The sequence below is a fragment of the Python bivittatus genome, unplaced genomic scaffold (assembly GCF_059951505.1).
Source record: "Python bivittatus isolate LINGU-HERP-01145 unplaced genomic scaffold, Pbiv_v1 ctg000610_np1212, whole genome shotgun sequence".
Taxonomy (NCBI): domain Eukaryota; kingdom Metazoa; phylum Chordata; class Lepidosauria; order Squamata; family Pythonidae; genus Python; species Python bivittatus.
Window position 1 is genome coordinate 43,305,554 of NW_028277088.1, and position 17,085 is coordinate 43,322,638.

The window sequence follows — 17,085 nt, forward strand, 5'->3', positions numbered from 1 at the left end:
ATATTACTAGTAGAAAATAAACATTTAAAGTTTCTGCAAATAAGCCAATCCTAGTATTGTATTAAGCATTACTTGGGATTATTTTTAGTTTTTAACTTTTCCTGGTGGTTTTGCCTGCTACATTAATACTGCAAAGCAGCTTGCTTAGTTTCTTCAGAGTTGTTGATTTCTTACATAAGTTAACAAAAATAGTTTAGTTGAGCACTATATAAACAGAATTGGATTCTTTAGTATAAAATAATTAGAAATATGTAGCTTGTTGTCAATAAATTTTTATCACCAGCAGATCAGTAAATTTGGAAATGCCTTTACATTTTAAAATAAAACTACTTGTTAATTGTGATACATTGGTAGAAGGGAAGACTGAAGAATCATTTGTGTTAAGTAATCAAGTTACTTCATTCCAAGTGGCTAAAACTGCAATTCAACCATCTCAGACGTGCTGAATTTCAATTCCTGTAACTTAGGGAATTGAAACCTGGCACATATGGGGGATATCATGTTGGAGAAAGCTATTATCTACACATACTTAAGAATAAATTCTACTGAACTTCTGCAAAAATATTCAGGATTTTCTTACCAGAAAACAAGCAATTATTTAATACTAATGTTAGCATGTTTACTTTATTTACAATTATTTATGTTCCTGGTTTCTTTTTTAGGCAAAAGGTCAAGACATAGTTCAGAGAAGCATTTTGGGACATATCCTCCCAGAAGCTATGGTGTGTTATTTGGAAAACTATGCACCAGAAAAATTTTCTGAAATTTTTTTGGGTGAATTTGATACTCCAGAAGCCATTTGGAGCAATGAAATGAGGTAATTAACTTACGTATCATGTTAAAGCAAATGACTTTTTCTCACTGTATTCCCATTACCAATTGCTGTTTATAATTAATTCATTAGATTTAATGAATCTAATGCACCTTGCCACAGAGAACCAGATTTAATGTCTGATGAGAAAATCAGTGTCTGAAAGAATGTTAATTTTTTTTTGCTTAAAGAGACATTTGCAATTTTCAGGCGCCTAATGATAGAGAAGATAGCTGCTCACCTTGCTGACTTCACCCCTCGTCTTCAAAGTAATACAAGAGCACTTTACCAGTACTGCCCCATACCAGTTATCAGTTATCCTCAACTGGAAAATGAGCTGTTTTGCAATATTTATTACCTCAGACATCTTTGCGATAAGCTTCGGTTTCCTGATTGGCCAATTAAAGATCCTGTAAGTCAACTTGTATGTCATCTTCCTAGTTTCAAATGCTGAAGACCTGAGAAATAAGTGAAAGTATGTCAAAAAATGTGAGAGCCCTGTTCCCTTGACTGTCAGGCTGAGCATGCTCTAATTGTGACATAAATGTTTACATTAAGTTTAATTTAAATTAGTTGACATTGTTCTTTCAAATTTGCAAAAGGTAAAAAATACAAGGAGAAATAAGACAATAGTATTTTCTCTCCATTCTTCTAAGGAGATGAAAATAACTCTTAAAAGAGCTTCTCTGACCATGTTGTTGAAAATTAGCACCATAGCTACTTACCATTCTGAGGCAGACAACACATGAAAAGTGTAATATAAGGAATTAAAAAAAAGAAACCCACCTCCCCCAAACCAGAAAATCCTAGTTCCACCCATTTTCTACCATCACCCTGCCTTTTATGGTTCATATACTCCACCATCCCAAAATTGTTAAGCGTAGCCACCATCCATGGTTAGAGGCATTAGAAGAATGAATACTGCATAAAAAGCCCCTGCCATAGAAAAACTAATTAGAAATTTTCTATACTCAGGTTAAACTCTTAAAAGATACTCTAGAAGCTTGGAAGAAGGAGGTGGAGAAGAAGGCACCTACAATGTCCATAGATGATGCTTATGAAGTTCTGAATCTACCAAAGGGTCAAGGACTGTAAGTTTCTAGTTATAAATATAATTGAAACTGACATTCTAAAATGAATGGACTTAAGCCTTTACACTGCTGTCTGAATTCAGCATAGAGTCAATATATACTTAGATGTTATACAAAATGTCAGTATAATTTGAGTGAATTAGATCAACCATTTCAAATGGTTGCCAAAATCATGTTTTAAATATACTTTGTTATGAATGTTATAGATGCAAAAGGCAGCTACAAATAAGTTTTTTCTTCTGAATAACAGAATATTAAATCCTAGGTAATATGCATAATCCTTTCTGTACCTTATAGACATGATGAAAGTAAGATCAGGAAAGCTTATTTTAGGCTGGCTCAGAAATACCATCCTGACAAGAATCCAGAAGGCCGGGTAAGTGTCCTATCTTAAATTATGCATGTTGCTTAGAGGATGTGTTGTGCCCTAATCCAGTAACAGAATCTTTAGTATGTAAAGCTTTCCCATTTACTTTACAAGAGCGAGTAAATTCATATATGCATTCTTTATATGTTCTTAGTTCTCACTTTGATCCAAAATCCTCATTAACAAAACCTTTATTAGGTCAAATCTGGGGTCACTTATACAGTGGGGCAAAAAAGTATTTAGTCAGCCACCAACTGTGCAAGTTCTCCTACTTAAAAAGATGAGAGAGGCCTGTAATTTTCATCATAGGTATACCTCAACTATGAGAGACAAAATGGGGGAAAAAATCCAGAAAATCACATTGTCTGATTTTTAAAGAATTTATTTGCAAATCATGGTGGAAAATAAGTATTTGGTCAATATCAAAAGTTCATCTCAATACTTTGTTATATATCCTTTGTTGGCAATGACAGAGGTCAAACGTTTTCTGTAAGTCTTCACAAGGTTTTCACACACTGTTGCTGGTATTTTGGCCCATTCCTCCATGCAGATCTCCTCTAGAGCAGTGATGTTTTGGGGCTGTCGCTGGGCAACACGGACTTTCAACTCCCTCCAAAGGTTTTCCATGGGGTTGAGATCTGGAGACTGGCTAGGCCGCTCTAGGACCTTGAAATGCTTCTTACGAAGCCACTCCTTCGTTGCCCGGGCAGTGTGTTTGGGATCATTGCCATGCTGAAAGACCCAGCCACGTTTCATCTTCAATGCCCTTGCTGATGGAAGGAGGTGTTCACTCAAAATCTCACGATACATGGCCCCATTCATTCTTTCCTTTACACGGATCAGTCGTCCTGGTCCCTTTGCAGAAAAACAGCCCCAAAGCATGATGTTTCCACCCCCATGCTTCACAGTAGGTATGGTGTTCTTTGGATGCAACTCAGCATTCTTTCTCCTCCAAACACGACGAGTTGAGTTTAGACCAAAACATTCTACTTTGGTTTCATCTGACCATATGACATTCTCCCAATCCTCTTCTGGATCATCCAAATGCTCTCTAGCAAACTTCAGACGGGCCCGGACATGTACTGGCTTAAGCAGGGGAACACGTCTGGCACTGCAGGATTTGAGTCCCTGCCGGTGTAGTGTGTTGCTGATGGTAACCTTTGTTACTTTGGTCCCAGCTCTCTGCAGGTCATTCACTAGGTCCCCCTGTGTGGTTCTGGGATTTTTGCTCACCGTTCTTGTGATCATTTTGACCCCACAGGGTGAGATCTTGCATGGAGCCCCAGATCGAGGGAGATTATCAGTGGTCTTATATGTCTTCCATTTTCTAATTATTGCTCCCACAGTTGATTTCTTCGCACCAAGCTGCTTGCCTATTGCAGATTCAGTCCTTCCAGCCTGGTGCAGGTCTACAATTTTGTTTCTGGTGTCCTTTGACAGCTCTTTGGTCTTGGCCATAGTGGAGTTTGGAATGTGACTGTTTGAAGTTGTGGACAGGTGTCTTTTATACTGATAACAAGGTCAACAGGTGCCATTACTACAGGTAACGAGTGGAGGACAGAGGACCCTCTTAAAGAAGTAGTTATAGGTCTGTGAGAGCCAGACATCTTGCTTGTTTGTAGGTGACCAAATACTTATTTTCCACCATGATTTGCAAATAAATTCTTTAAAAATCAGACAATGTGATTTTCTGGATTTTTTTCCCCATTTGTCTCTCATAGTTGAGGTATACTTATGATGAAAATTACAGGCCTCTCTCATCTTTTTAAGTGGGAGAACTTGCACAATTGGTGGCTGACTAAATACTTTTTTGCCCCACTGTAAGTTTCTGGATTTTCTTAATTAAGCAATATTATAAACCAGAATTCATAGGTTAGGGAGGAGAATGACGCTATGCAAAGTCTGCAGTAGGTCAGTCAGTCACATTGCAAAAAAATTCACAGAATATCTACATTTACCGTTTAAGCTTTCCTATCGTGTGCTCATGTCAACCTGACTCTAAGCAGGTTTAAAGAAGTCCAATCTGGACTGAGACTACCATGTTCTCCATTGAGTAATTCCCTTGCAGCTGTGTCTTCCACTTTTTTGTTCCAAGAAAGTAATGGCTAATTGCTTTCCTTCCTGTGGGCGAGTTCTCCTGGACATACTGTACATACTTTCATATGGAAAATGGCAGAACTTATTAAAAATAGAGGAAGAAATAGGAATTTTAGAAAAAAAAAAATAATTTAAAAACTATTGCTGGGTTTTGAACCTGTGACCTTTGATGTACAAGGCAAGAGTTATACTGATTCTGTTACTACAGCCATTATAGTAAAAAAAAGATCCAAAATGTATTAGAACTAATGGTGAGCTCTAACTCAATTGAAGGGGTGTCCCTTTCTCTGTGAAGTGAACAGTGAACTGCTGGAGCTAATCTGTAAGGAAGTAAAGATCTCCAGCCCAACATTTGAGGCAGCATAAGAGGAAAAGAGTGCTTTCAAACTGCAGCAGGACAAGCACAGGGAGATCAAATTCATGATGGGAGGGGCGTGAGTAAAGGCTGATGTTGTCAGAGTTAGGATGCCCTCAGAAATGGTTGTTATGGTGTCATGGCAATCAAGTCGTGTGGACAAGCTCTCAATTTGGCTATACCAAGTACTATATTAAGTACTTGTATACTGCAAGTTTTTCTACAGAATAATAGATTGTAGAAGAAAAAAAATATATTAAATTCAAAGAAGGAACAACATCACTGAAAATTATGATGCTTACTTCTAAAGTAAGTTTTGCAGTGTTCTTAAATTTTAATTCTTAAACGTTTTGTTACCCTTTTTTTAACTACAGGATATGTTTGAAAAAGTCAATAAAGGATATGAGTTTCTCTGCACAAAGTCCTCTAAGATTGTTGATGGCCCAGATCCTGAGAATATAATTCTGATTTTGAAAGCTCAGAGTATCCTTTTTAACAGACACAGAGAAGGTAATTAGATTTAGCATCTGATGTATTAGAAATTTACACTTAAATCAGAAGTGGGCAGCTGTAAAAATTTAGCAAATATATATTCCCCCAATTATTAAAGAACTTCAGTACCAGAGTACTACAATCCTAAGGGATTATTAATAATCATATATAAGCAAAATTGCTAGAGCTTCAGCTTGTGTTCCATATATTCTCATCCTGTAGCTGGTGCATAAATTCCAAATGAGTATATGCAACTAAAAATGCTTGGTAGTGAAAAAAAATTATGCATGCAGTTATATTACAAATATTTTAGTATCAGAATATTATATTAAATTAATTTCCACTCCAAAAAGAGAAGGAATTTGTTGCTTGAAAATGTGAAACTTTGTATAAAAGAGAAAATAAGTGATGGTAAAAGAGAAGGACAATTTCTACATCTTTACAAGTAGTTTGAGTTCACTTTCCCCAAAGCAATATATTTCAACCATATTCTTGCTTGAGAAACTGTCTGAACTATCAGGGATCTTTAATGTTATCTCCAACTCAGTGTAAGTAGTAGATTTTAATGTGACATGTATGGAGAGAATGAATTCCAGATAATTTAATATGTTTATTAGACTGTCTTTTACCTTTAACCTTACTTTATGAATTTTTTCATAAAGCTGAAGAAATTTTTGTTCTCATTGTTAGAGAGGAAGAACCAGCAAAGGTTTAGTGCCGGTTGCCTTAACTCTTTGTGCTTAGTTTGAACTAGCTTATTTATAAATTTTAGGTTTTTCAGTGGGATTCAGTGGGTCTTCTAAAATATTAATAGTGAGAATATTTTAAAAATCTGAGAAGTATAATTTGTGGCATAGAATAACTATGTCATTAGGAATGCTGTTACCCAAAAGATCCCATTGCACATTCTGATTTCTGGCATTTTGTTTGTTTCCAGATTTGAAGCCCTATAAGTATGCTGGCTACCCCATGTTGATTAAGACAATCACAATTGAAACTTCAGATGACCTCTTATTTTCCAAAGAGTCTCCTCTGTTGCCAGCTGCTGCTGAATTAGCCTTCTACACAGTCAATTGTTCAGCACTTAATGCAGAAGAACTAAGGAGAGAAAATGGAATAGAGGTACACTCAAACTTACCAATAGAAGGATTTATTGTATCATATTCTGCAAAGGGGATAGATGTTTTTCAGAATGATTATTACTAAATATTTTCAGGAATTGTATTTAATTTGCCCAAACAGGTAACTTGCTGTAAATACAAAGTTTTAAACATAAAACTGCCTTTGAGTTTGTACAAACAGAAGAAATAAAAACAACCCGCTGTTTTGATTTCACATTGTAGAAGTACTAGAACTGTTTATGCAGCAAATAAATATTTGGGCTATTAAACCTTAGATTGTAGCAGGAACAGACATCCTGGTGCCTTCCAATGTTACAGACTTCAGCTGCCATAAATCTTTGCGTTTGCTGCTGCTGGCTGAGATTAATGGGACTTGGTATGAAGATTACTAGATTGCCTACATCTGTATTATAGCTTTAAAACATTGTTCAAAGTTGGTAGACGTAAACTTTCTATGATACAGCTTTTGATAGTTTCCCATCTAGCAATTTACAGAAGAAATGTCATCCCTCCTTACAGATTTTGCAGGAGGCTTTTAATCGTTGTGTTGCAGTCCTGACACGTTGCAGTAAGCCAGAGGATATGTCAGTCCAGGTAATTCTTAAATAAATCCTATCATGGACACTTGTATATGATCTAAAATTTAAATAAAAGATCAGCTTTACAGGAAACTGCCTTAGATTAGAACAGTAGTCAATTTTACTCATTATTGCCTATGCCAAGCAACAGTACCGTTCTTTTTAACTTCTATTATTACAGTTGGTCGCATAGTCAGCCAGATTTTTAGACTGGATTTGGCATTTTTGTCTACCTATCAAGTCCTTCCCAAGGACCTGGGACAGGCAGATGTTGTTTAATAATACTAAAGGTATCATTGCTTGGAACATTGTAAGCTGTTCCAAGTAAAGGTATCTTTTGCAATTGACTGATGGTGATTTTGTCAATGCCAATGGTGTTCAGATGTTTTGGAATTGCACCCAAAGCACCTATTACTATTGGTACTATCTTTGCTTTCTTTTGCCACAGTCATTCTACTTCTACTTGGGGTCTTTATATTTTTTATTATTATTATTTAATATATATTTATAAATATTATACTATTATTATTATTATTATCATTATCATTTCGTTTGTATGACTGCCCAGCTCAGTGCAGCGACTCTAGGTGGCTAACAGCATGTTAAAACACAATACAAATAAACATCAAGCCAACAGCACATAACCCTGCTCCATAAAACAAATGAGGTAAAATCATCCTATAGAAAATCACAGCAACAAAGTTGTGACTGTCTTATTCCGAATGCGCCCTTCTGCATTATCCAGGGTTCCTAAAACAAAAAGCCACTTTTTTAAAAATGAAAATTAGTATTGAAAAAGAATCACTACTTTTCTACAAACAAGGCAACTGTTAAAATGGGCAAGAGCAGAGAAAGTTAAACCAAAAAGTGACCAGCCATCTCCCTTAAGCCTGAAATTAAGGACCAGGAAGCAGGAAACTTCTAAATAGTGTATATTTGTTCTCACTGGAAAATATACTGGGTTGGATTCAAATTTAGTCACACTTACTGAGATACAAAACTGAAAAAATAATGGGCTTACAGTCCCCATCAGGCTCATGGTTATTTTTTTTTTTTTCCTATTCATAGGTGTGTGGACATATTAGTAAATGTTACAGCGTGGCTGCTCAGTTTGAAGATTGCAGAGAGAAAATAACTGAAATGCCCAGCATTATTAAGGACCTCTGCAGAGTGCTGTATTATGGCAAGGTAAACTCTAGCGTGGCAGCAGTGTTAATGCCTTTCTCCAAACTCCTTCAGAATAGTTCCTATATGGATATGGATGCCATGTAATGAAATTGAATGAAATCTCATTCAAAAGAGGTTTCATATTCCTTGAGATGTGAAGAAGACATTTTGTCTTAGCTGGCTAAACTGATTTTGTTGATCATAGTGAGCTTCTGTGTCAGTAGTCCATCGGTTTACCTAATTGCACTTTTAGTACAGCAATACTATAAGCAATAGATTTCAGGAAAAAAAAGCAGAAATGTGCAAGGAACACATCACTGCTCTCTGTGGCATTTTACATCAGTTCATCTCTTGATTTATCCCTACTAAATTTCAACAGCTCTCATTGAAATCCCCCCCAAAATGTGTTTATTCCTGCTTAGAACATTCCACGTGTGGCTTCCCTCGGAGTAGAATGTGTCAGCTCATTTGCTGTGGATTACTGGCTACAGACACATCTGTTTCAAGCTGGCGTTCTGTGGTATTTACTAGGCTACCTCTTTAACTATGATTATACACTGGAAGAGAGTGGCATTAAAAAGAGTGAAGACTCTAATCAGCAGGTAATCATTATGCACTGCTAATACACTAATTTTTTAAAATAATGGAATACTACATTTTAAATATCCTGAAAAATATTTCTCTTGGGAATGTACAGATTAATTTAAATTTAGTCAGTGTTTTTTAATATGCTTTTAAGTAAACCCTTCAGTATGAACTGTGGCTTTTGCATAAATAATTGAAGAGGCATTCCCAATGAATGAAGATCCCCATACACAGTGTTCTCCTTCTGTTGGCTCAAAGCAAAGGAGTATAGTAATAAAATTTGAAGATTTCTGTCTGTTTAGAGGGAGACATGCCCAATTCAGGCAAGATTTTCTCTTTTCCTGAAAGTAAATTTACCTTAATTTACAGCTTTCACCAACTTTTTAATCTGTGTTTAGAAAAACTGTTCCTTCCCCATGGGATCTACTTTTATCCTAGTAAGATAATAAAAGCTTGCATTCCAGTAGCCTGTGAGGTGCACTGTATTTGTTCAATGGCCGTTCAAAGTTATGACAGCGCTGAGCAGAGGGACTTACAACTGGTCCTTGAAGTTCCAGCCATCACAGCGCCTCTGCGGTCACATGAACAAAATTTACTACCGCCCCCCTGCTGCCCCACCCCCAGCTGACCTTCATTGTTGTCTTCACCTGCCTTCCCTTCACTGGGCTCACCATCCCAGCCACGCATGGGGGAGGCCCGGTGGAAACATCCCACAGGCCGGTGGGTGACAGCTACAGTACTGTAGCCACACTGTACACCGGTACTGGCTAGGGCCTCCTTTCACAAAGAAGGCCAGCATGAAAGGAGGCCCTGGCCAGCATACAAAAGGAGAGTCCTTCTTTTGTGCCCATGCAGCTGGGTCCTTCTTTCACAAAAGGAGGTCCCAACTAGCACGCAAAAGAAGGCCCCAGCTGTACCAATGCAAAAGAAGGCCCTGGCCAGTAATGTGTGGTGCGGCGGGCAGGGCCAGACAGTGGGGGCAGCTGGTGGTGGCAGGCAGGCAGAACACCAATAGGGCAGAGATGGGGGGGAGATAGGTGGGTGGGGAGGGCTGAAGTGGAGGCAGTCCCTTACCTTCTTCCAAGATTGGCTTGGATCCAGGTGGGTCCTTGCCTAACGCCCTCAATGACAGCAACTGGGATTGCTGGAAATGCTATCACTAAGCAGAGCAATCGTGATGTTTCACTTAACCACATTGCTCAGCTATGGAATTGCTGGTCCCAATTAGGGTCATTAAGTGAGGACTACTTGTAACCTAATTATGTTTCCTGGAAGATTCAAATCACAGTCAGAGAACGCAGCAATTTCAAAACCTGGGCTTTTGCACAAGCATCTTAGGAGAGAAGAGTGCTGAAAAATGTAAATTATCACGCTTCTTTTCCAACCTGAAAATCCTCACATACCACCAGCAGAAAAGTCTTATCGCTTACCACGAAGGCTGGCTGAGATGTGAAGTTTCTCCAAATCTCACTCTTGGTTGGGATCCAAAGCTGTTCCTCCTTATCAATACCATATCTTTCCATGTAGACATTTACCAAATAGCCATGGAAATCTCACAGAAAGGGGCATTCCAATTCCTATTCCTTTCCATTGTTCTTTCAGAAAAGCTCTCATTTATTTATTCATTTAGGAAGATTCTCCTGAGCAGTCAGATTAGGCATAGAGTAAATGGCAATTGCCAGAATTGGTAAGATTTACTTCATAAACTTTGTTTCTTTTGCATATATTTTCTTCCTGCAAGAGAGAGGATGATATTAGAATAGATAACAAGTGTTGGATTTATTCATATTTTCTGTTAATAGGAAGTAGCTAATACCCTTGCCAAACTCAGTCTCCTTGCTTTGAGTCGCCTCGGTGGATATCTTTCTGAAGAGCAGGCTACACCTGAGAATCCAGCAATCAGAAAAAGTCTTGGAGTCATGCTGACCCCTTACATTGCAAGGAAACTTGCTGTGGTTAATCCTACTGAGGTACATGGAAAGTGCGACATTTATATCAGTGCTTTTGTCTTTATTTAACAAAGATACTGTACCATTTTACTAAAAAAATATAAGCATAGTGTTAGCTTTTAATAGTGACAAGATATAAAAAATATTCAGTCATAACAGTATTGGAAAATAAACCTTGCCCAGACCTTTAGTTTTCAGCATATTAGCAAGTAATAGGTTCTGTTATTACTCAAGATATTGGAGAAATGTAGAGATTTGTTTCATCCTGCTTTTTTAATTTGTCCTACGTTCTTTCTGGTCAGGTCCTAATAGAGAGTGGTTAATACTAAAAGCTATTTCACAACTTGTGATTGCCATGTGAAAATTGCTTGAAATAACTCTTGAGTACTACATGTGGTAAATGAGGGTACTGCAGATTGAACCTCATTAAGTTCACATTGCTTACACATCTCCCAAATGTTCCTAGTGGAAACCATACATTCCTAATAGTGATTTGAAGCACTGAATTTGAAGCTGACCTATATGGCAAGAGAGTACAAGTTTCCTTTTTTGATACTTTTGTTTGTTTGTTTGTTTGTTTGAGAGCTGAAGGCAGCTTACGTGGAGTCTCCCCTACTTTTATTCCCCCAAAGAATAACCTGTTAAATAGGCTGGAGTGAGAGAAAATAATTGGCCAAAAGTTACTCAGTAAACTCTGTAGCTAAGAGAGGACTTGAACCTGAGCCTTAATGCATCCAACACCTTAACCATTACATGAGTACACCTCTTAATTCAGGTGGCACCTGCGGAGCGAAGACAGCTTCAGATGTTTTATGTAGCATCTATATAATAAAAAATGAGATTAATAAACCAAAGTTGAATTTTTAAAAGCAGAAAGATCTCATATGCATGTATTAAAGATTACACAAAAGGAGGTAAGCAGGGTATGACACAATTTAGAAGGCCACAGCTAACAGTAATCCTCATAATAAGGTTAAGATTGTACTAGGTTTATCAGAGGCAGCTATCAGAGGAAAAAAATATTAATGTTTTTATTTACTATTATTAATTTTATAGACTGCCACAATCCCAAAGGACTCTTGGCATTTCACAAGATAAAATATACCATTTAAACATGTGTAATCCAGTAAAATACACATAGAATACAAATTATTTAAACAAAACCAATCTGTAAAAGCTAGTCAAGAAGGTATCACAGCCCAAATGCCTTCTCGAAACACTCCATTTTGAGTTGTTTCCAGAAAGCAGTGAAAGTGGGAGCTGACCTAATGTCCACTGGGAGGCCATTCCAAAGGACTGGCATTGCCCCTGAAACAAAGTGCCTCCAAGACTCAGCCTTCCTCGCCTCCCTAAAATGGGGAACTACTAACAGCTTCTCTCAGCTAGATCAAACTGGCCGCCCAATTCCAATGGGGAATGGAATTCTGCACAATTCTGCAGACAACTTGGCTCCAAGCCATGTAGGGCTTTGTAAGTTAACACCAGAACTTTAAATTGCGCTATTGACAACCAATGAAGGGTCTGTAGTGCTGATGTCATGTGCTCCCATCAGCAAATGCTGGCCAATACACAGGCCCCACACTTTGAACCAGTTGCAGCTTCTGAGTGGTCTTTAAAGGCAATGTGAAGCTGTGTGAAGGAGCAGGAGCTGCAAGTCCAGGAGGACACCCAAGTTACAGACTTGCTTCTTTAGGGGTAGTGCCACTTTGTGAAGAGACACCACTGGACCATACAGAGAAATGGTGGTGATATAGTTACTCCATCTTGCTAGGATTCAACTTAAGCATTTTTTTTCCCCATCCAGACCCTTTCAATCTCCAGGGACAGGGCTTTAGATCACCAGCCTGGCCTGGGATAGTGATATAAAGCAGGGTATTATCAGCATATTGCAGCTTATTGATGATACTGGATCCCAAACTGCTGGATGACTTCTCCTAGTGGCTCCATGTAAATGTTAAATAGGTGTGGAGAGAAGACTAACCACTGAACCAACCTCTCCCCCACCCTGGGACTGAAACCAACCACTGAGGAAAGAGCAGAAGCACTGCAATACCGAAACCTCCAATCCCCAACATCACCCCCATGCAGGTGGTCCAGAAGGATACCTTGGTTGATGGTATCAGTGTTCTTGTCTTTTGTGGTTTTTTTAAATTAAATATTTTTATCTAGATTCTGAAAATGCTCAACAGCAACACGGAGAGTCCTTACTTGATCTGGAATAATCGGACAAGAGCTGAACTCCTTGAATTTTTGGAATCTCAGCAGGAAAGCATGATTAAAACAGTGAGGCACTTTTTCAAAATTGTCAGGATGGCTTGTTGGGGGAATACGTTAGATACTGTAAGGTGCATCATGCAGGTTAGGGTTGCTGCTTTTTCCAGAATGAGTAAGTTATTTTCAGGTGTACTAGCCTATTTAGTATGGAAAAAGTTTGTGAAAAACTTCCTGACCTTTTCAATGTTGTCACACAACAAAATATAATTTTGAATCTGTTGAACATGAACACAAGTGCTGTTTTCTAAATAGCATATTTTTATAATGGCGCACACAGATATGTTAATGTCCAATGAAACTGCAGTTTAACAGACTCCTCCTTAATGCATCTTGAATGCAGCGGACCAGATTTCTGTCCTGACATCTCAGAATAATATAAAGCTCTCTTTTCATCCAAAATAATCTGGATGAGGCATTTAAATCTGTGTTAATTTGACATCATATGCCGCAATTGTATTGATTTACATAATGACATTATTACATGCATGGCATAAATCCAAATTAGTGATATCATTGCACAAATTGCAGTGAACAGTATAATTTGTGATTTAATTAACATTTGGGAATACTCGGCACCTGCCCATCTTCCATCAATTGGTCTGTTAAATTGAGGTTTCACTATACTTATTATATCATTAAAAATCATTGCTATTGTTCCTTCCAATTGTGCCTTCCAATAAGTAATAGAATAGAGCAGTGTTGTCCAAACTTGGCCACTTTAAGATGAGTGGACTTCAACTCCCAGCAACTTCCCCATGCTGGCTGGGGAATTCTGGGAGTTGACAACACTGGAACAGAGTAATAGATAGAGATGGACGTATCTCCAATTTTCATCTTTCTACGGTGTCAGCCTCTTCTAAAGTAAACTAGAAATAGGATTCTGAAATCCAACTATATCATTTTCGTAATTCCAGATATATTTATGATAGCGATTGTGCTGCTTTTAAATCAATTTTCAGATAAGATTTCTCATTACAGCAAACAGTAAATAAATTTTCAGAGTGTAATTCGTTGAGTGCAGATTCTGAGATAATATTTTTATTTCTTAAGGGTGAATGTGACAAAAGCTATGGATCTGAATTTATCTTCACTGATCATGCAAAAGAACTTATTGTAGGAGAGATTTTTGTTAGAGTTTACAATGAAGTCCCCACATTCCAATTAGAGGTAAGATTCTGTTTTTCCTTCAGGTTTAAAATAGAGATATTGGTAAACAAATATTTATAAAAATCATGTATTTTAGAACAGGGACAGCTAACCTGGTATACTCCAGAATGTTGGTGTTCAATTCCCATCAGCCCTAACTAGCATGATGTATGCAAGGGGATTATGGGGTTTGTACTCTAAAACATTTGGAGAATACCATTTGGATTATCTATGTTATAAAACCATTTGGTTGCCTAATCAAGTTAGGAAATATTGGTAGTTATTGTAATAATATATTTTGTTTATGCTTTAACTAAACTTGTGTAAAGCTTGAAAAAGATGATTCCTTTCTATTTACCTATCGAAGCTTCCTTCTTAATTCTTTTGTTATCCTACAGTTACCGAAAGCATTTGCTGCAAGTCTTTTGGATTATATAGGATCACAAGCCCAGTATCTTCATACGTTGATGGCCATAACTCAGACAGGGAAAGTTGAGTCTAACCAACATGGAGAGCGACTCCGAAGAGTTGAAATGGCTTTGGAAGCTCTGAGAAATGTGATAAAACACAACCCAGGTAAATGAGGCACGCTGGACGTTTTTTAACAGTTTTTTTAAAAAATACTTGGAATATATGCTTCTTTTAAAAAAAAATACTTGGGAATTTATATGCAAACTCAATTATACAGCTTATCAATAAATTACAGAAGGATCTGTCTAATTTTAATAAAGTCTTTAAAAACTGCTCATTAAAAATTCATTTGTTTCTTCCTGTAGGTTCAGAATGTGAATGCATAGGTCACTTTAAGTTGTTATTCTCCCTTCTACGTGTCCATGGAGCTGGTCAAGTGCAACAGTTGGCTCTGGAGGTAAAAAATAATAATTGTTATCACTTCTTAAAGGTTACAGAGTCTTGATTACATTTCATAATTCAGCCTTCCTCAACCTAGTGCCTCCAGTGTGATGGAGTACAACTTCTATTGTAGGGCAATAGATTGGGGAATGCTGACATTAATGAACCAAGGTTATGTTTTGTATGAAGCCAGTATTGATTCTGATTCTGAAAATAGTTAATGGTTTTCTGGACAAAACAGACCTGGTTCAAGGCCAAATACCATTAATGCTTACAATTCAGAAAATTAACTTCTGGAAATCTGCTGGCCACTCCCAGAACAGCCAGATCCACAAGGTCTGGAGGAGAAATGGAATGTTCTGAAGCTCCCTGAAATGTTCACTTCTCAGAACAGTAGGTAAGTTCTGCATGTCCCCAATTCTGAGTTCTAGTTCTGTAACTTGGTGATGGAATGCTAGGCACTAAAAAATTAATGCAGATACTTCTAACTTTCAGTTGTTTGTTCATTGGTTATATCAGGTTTGAGCTACTTTTTTTTTTTACAAGCCATACTTTTTTTATTATTTTGAAGACCACTTTTGATGGTTTAATTAGTCACTAGAGCAGAATAGCCAGGTCAAACTAATTGCCTTGGCAACAGCAAAGCTTTATTATTTTCTTCCTACCCCATATCTACTAATTAAGACTTAATTTGCCCTTAATGATGATACTATGTAAACAAAACTCATTTGTCCATGTAATATTAAATTGAATATATTATTTATGATTAATTGGGATCAGCTAACGATCAGGAAGCAAGCAAATTGAAGCAAAAATATAAACTCATTTGGAATAGAGATTTATAATGGTTGAGGAAGAACCATTTTTCTTGCCATAAAAATTCATCCTGAAAATTCAGAGTAGCCGTATTTGAACATACATTCCAAGTTTGTTCTAGACCCATCCCTAATCTAGCTTTTGTTTTCTTTAACAGGTGGTGAACATAGTGACAAATAACCAAGATTGTGTAAATAATATTGCAGAAGCAATGGTTCTTTCCAACTTACTAGCTCTCCTACATTCATTACCTTCAAGTATGTGGATCACATTTTAATTTATTCAAGTTCTCTCATTTGGTCTTTCTTTATAAAAATAGTACAAAAAAGGAGGAATTTTTAGAATATAAAAAAGAATAAAAAACAAAAACCGAGCATTTCTGTCTTGAGGAGTATACTGAACTTAACTTGTATTAATTTTATCTAAGGATGATTATGCAAAAGTACAATCCCAGTTTGGAAAGGTATATATATTTGTCTTTTCAGGTTAACTCTTGGTAGATTTAACTACCAAGATATAGTGAGTCTTGGGTCTTATTGTAGCTGACCACATGTTAACTTAGTCCCGTAAGTCAAATTGTCTTTAGGTCAGACATGATTCCTGGTTACTTCAAGGACACTTCCATATCATATTCTTGGCAACAGTATGAAAGCTGCTTGCTATTGCCTTCAGCCAGGATGTCTTTTCCATTTTCCAATCTAGTGTTTGGTCTTCCTTGGTGGCCTTCTATCCATATACTAATCAGGTCTGACTCTGCTTACCTTTTTGAGATCAGCCAAGGTTGGCTATGTGTTGCTGCCTGCTGGGAAGTCTTTAGAGACTTGCTAATTAGATAATTAAAAGGAAGGTGCAATGGGATATTTTTGCTAGATTAAGTAAGTATTGCTATGTACTCTTGACAAAAAAGAAGCTGCTGAATTTTGGGTATTCACAGACCAGTAATGTCTTCCTTAAATAGATACACATTAAATACAGAAAGCATTCAGTTGAATTATTAACATTGCAAGGCAGATATAAGAAAATTTACTTAAAAGTTAATTATTCTAGTTGCTATTGTTAACGAGAGCAGTATATTCTTGTAATAAAAGCTGAGATTTTTGGTCTTCCTCTCAAATGCCTTCTCAGTATAACAAATAAGCCAGGAAATCTTACAAGTCCTGATGTATAACTTTAAACAAGTCCTCTTGTGTTCTCTTGGTCTTTGTCAAATAGCTAACTATAAATTCTGAGTTTCACCAATTTATTAATTTTGGCAGGTCGGCAGCTTGTTCTTGAAACTCTTTATGCTTTGACATCCAGTACCAAAATAGTTAAAGAAGCTATGCTAAAAGGTATGGCAATGTCCATTGTTTGCTGTGGTCTTATTACAAGTTTTTTGTTACAT

The 17,085-nt window shown here is 37.1% G+C and overlaps 1 protein-coding gene across 4 annotated transcripts in view; it reads left to right on the top strand.

The window, feature by feature from the left end:
- DNAJC13 (DnaJ heat shock protein family (Hsp40) member C13) overlaps positions 1-17,085 on the top strand; it is a 65,775-nt gene that overhangs the window by 41,964 nt on the left and 6,726 nt on the right. For all 4 annotated transcript variants that reach the window (XR_015797953.1, XM_025173899.2, XM_025173902.2 and 1 more), the window contains 16 exons: positions 663-817; positions 1,022-1,223; positions 1,787-1,902; positions 2,200-2,278; positions 5,096-5,231; positions 6,151-6,335; positions 6,854-6,928; positions 7,981-8,100; positions 8,502-8,681; positions 10,467-10,634; positions 12,783-12,896; positions 13,938-14,054; positions 14,432-14,609; positions 14,810-14,901; positions 15,859-15,958; positions 16,958-17,032. Coding sequence is in view for 3 of the 4 variants with exons in the window: in XM_025173899.2 (XP_025029667.1) it covers positions 663-817; positions 1,022-1,223; positions 1,787-1,902; positions 2,200-2,278; positions 5,096-5,231; positions 6,151-6,335; positions 6,854-6,928; positions 7,981-8,100; positions 8,502-8,681; positions 10,467-10,634; positions 12,783-12,896; positions 13,938-14,054; positions 14,432-14,609; positions 14,810-14,901; positions 15,859-15,958; positions 16,958-17,032 (2,092 nt within the window). In the remaining variant the exon portion in view is untranslated. The remainder of the gene's footprint in view (positions 1-662; positions 818-1,021; positions 1,224-1,786; positions 1,903-2,199; positions 2,279-5,095; positions 5,232-6,150; positions 6,336-6,853; positions 6,929-7,980; positions 8,101-8,501; positions 8,682-10,466; positions 10,635-12,782; positions 12,897-13,937; positions 14,055-14,431; positions 14,610-14,809; positions 14,902-15,858; positions 15,959-16,957; positions 17,033-17,085) is intronic.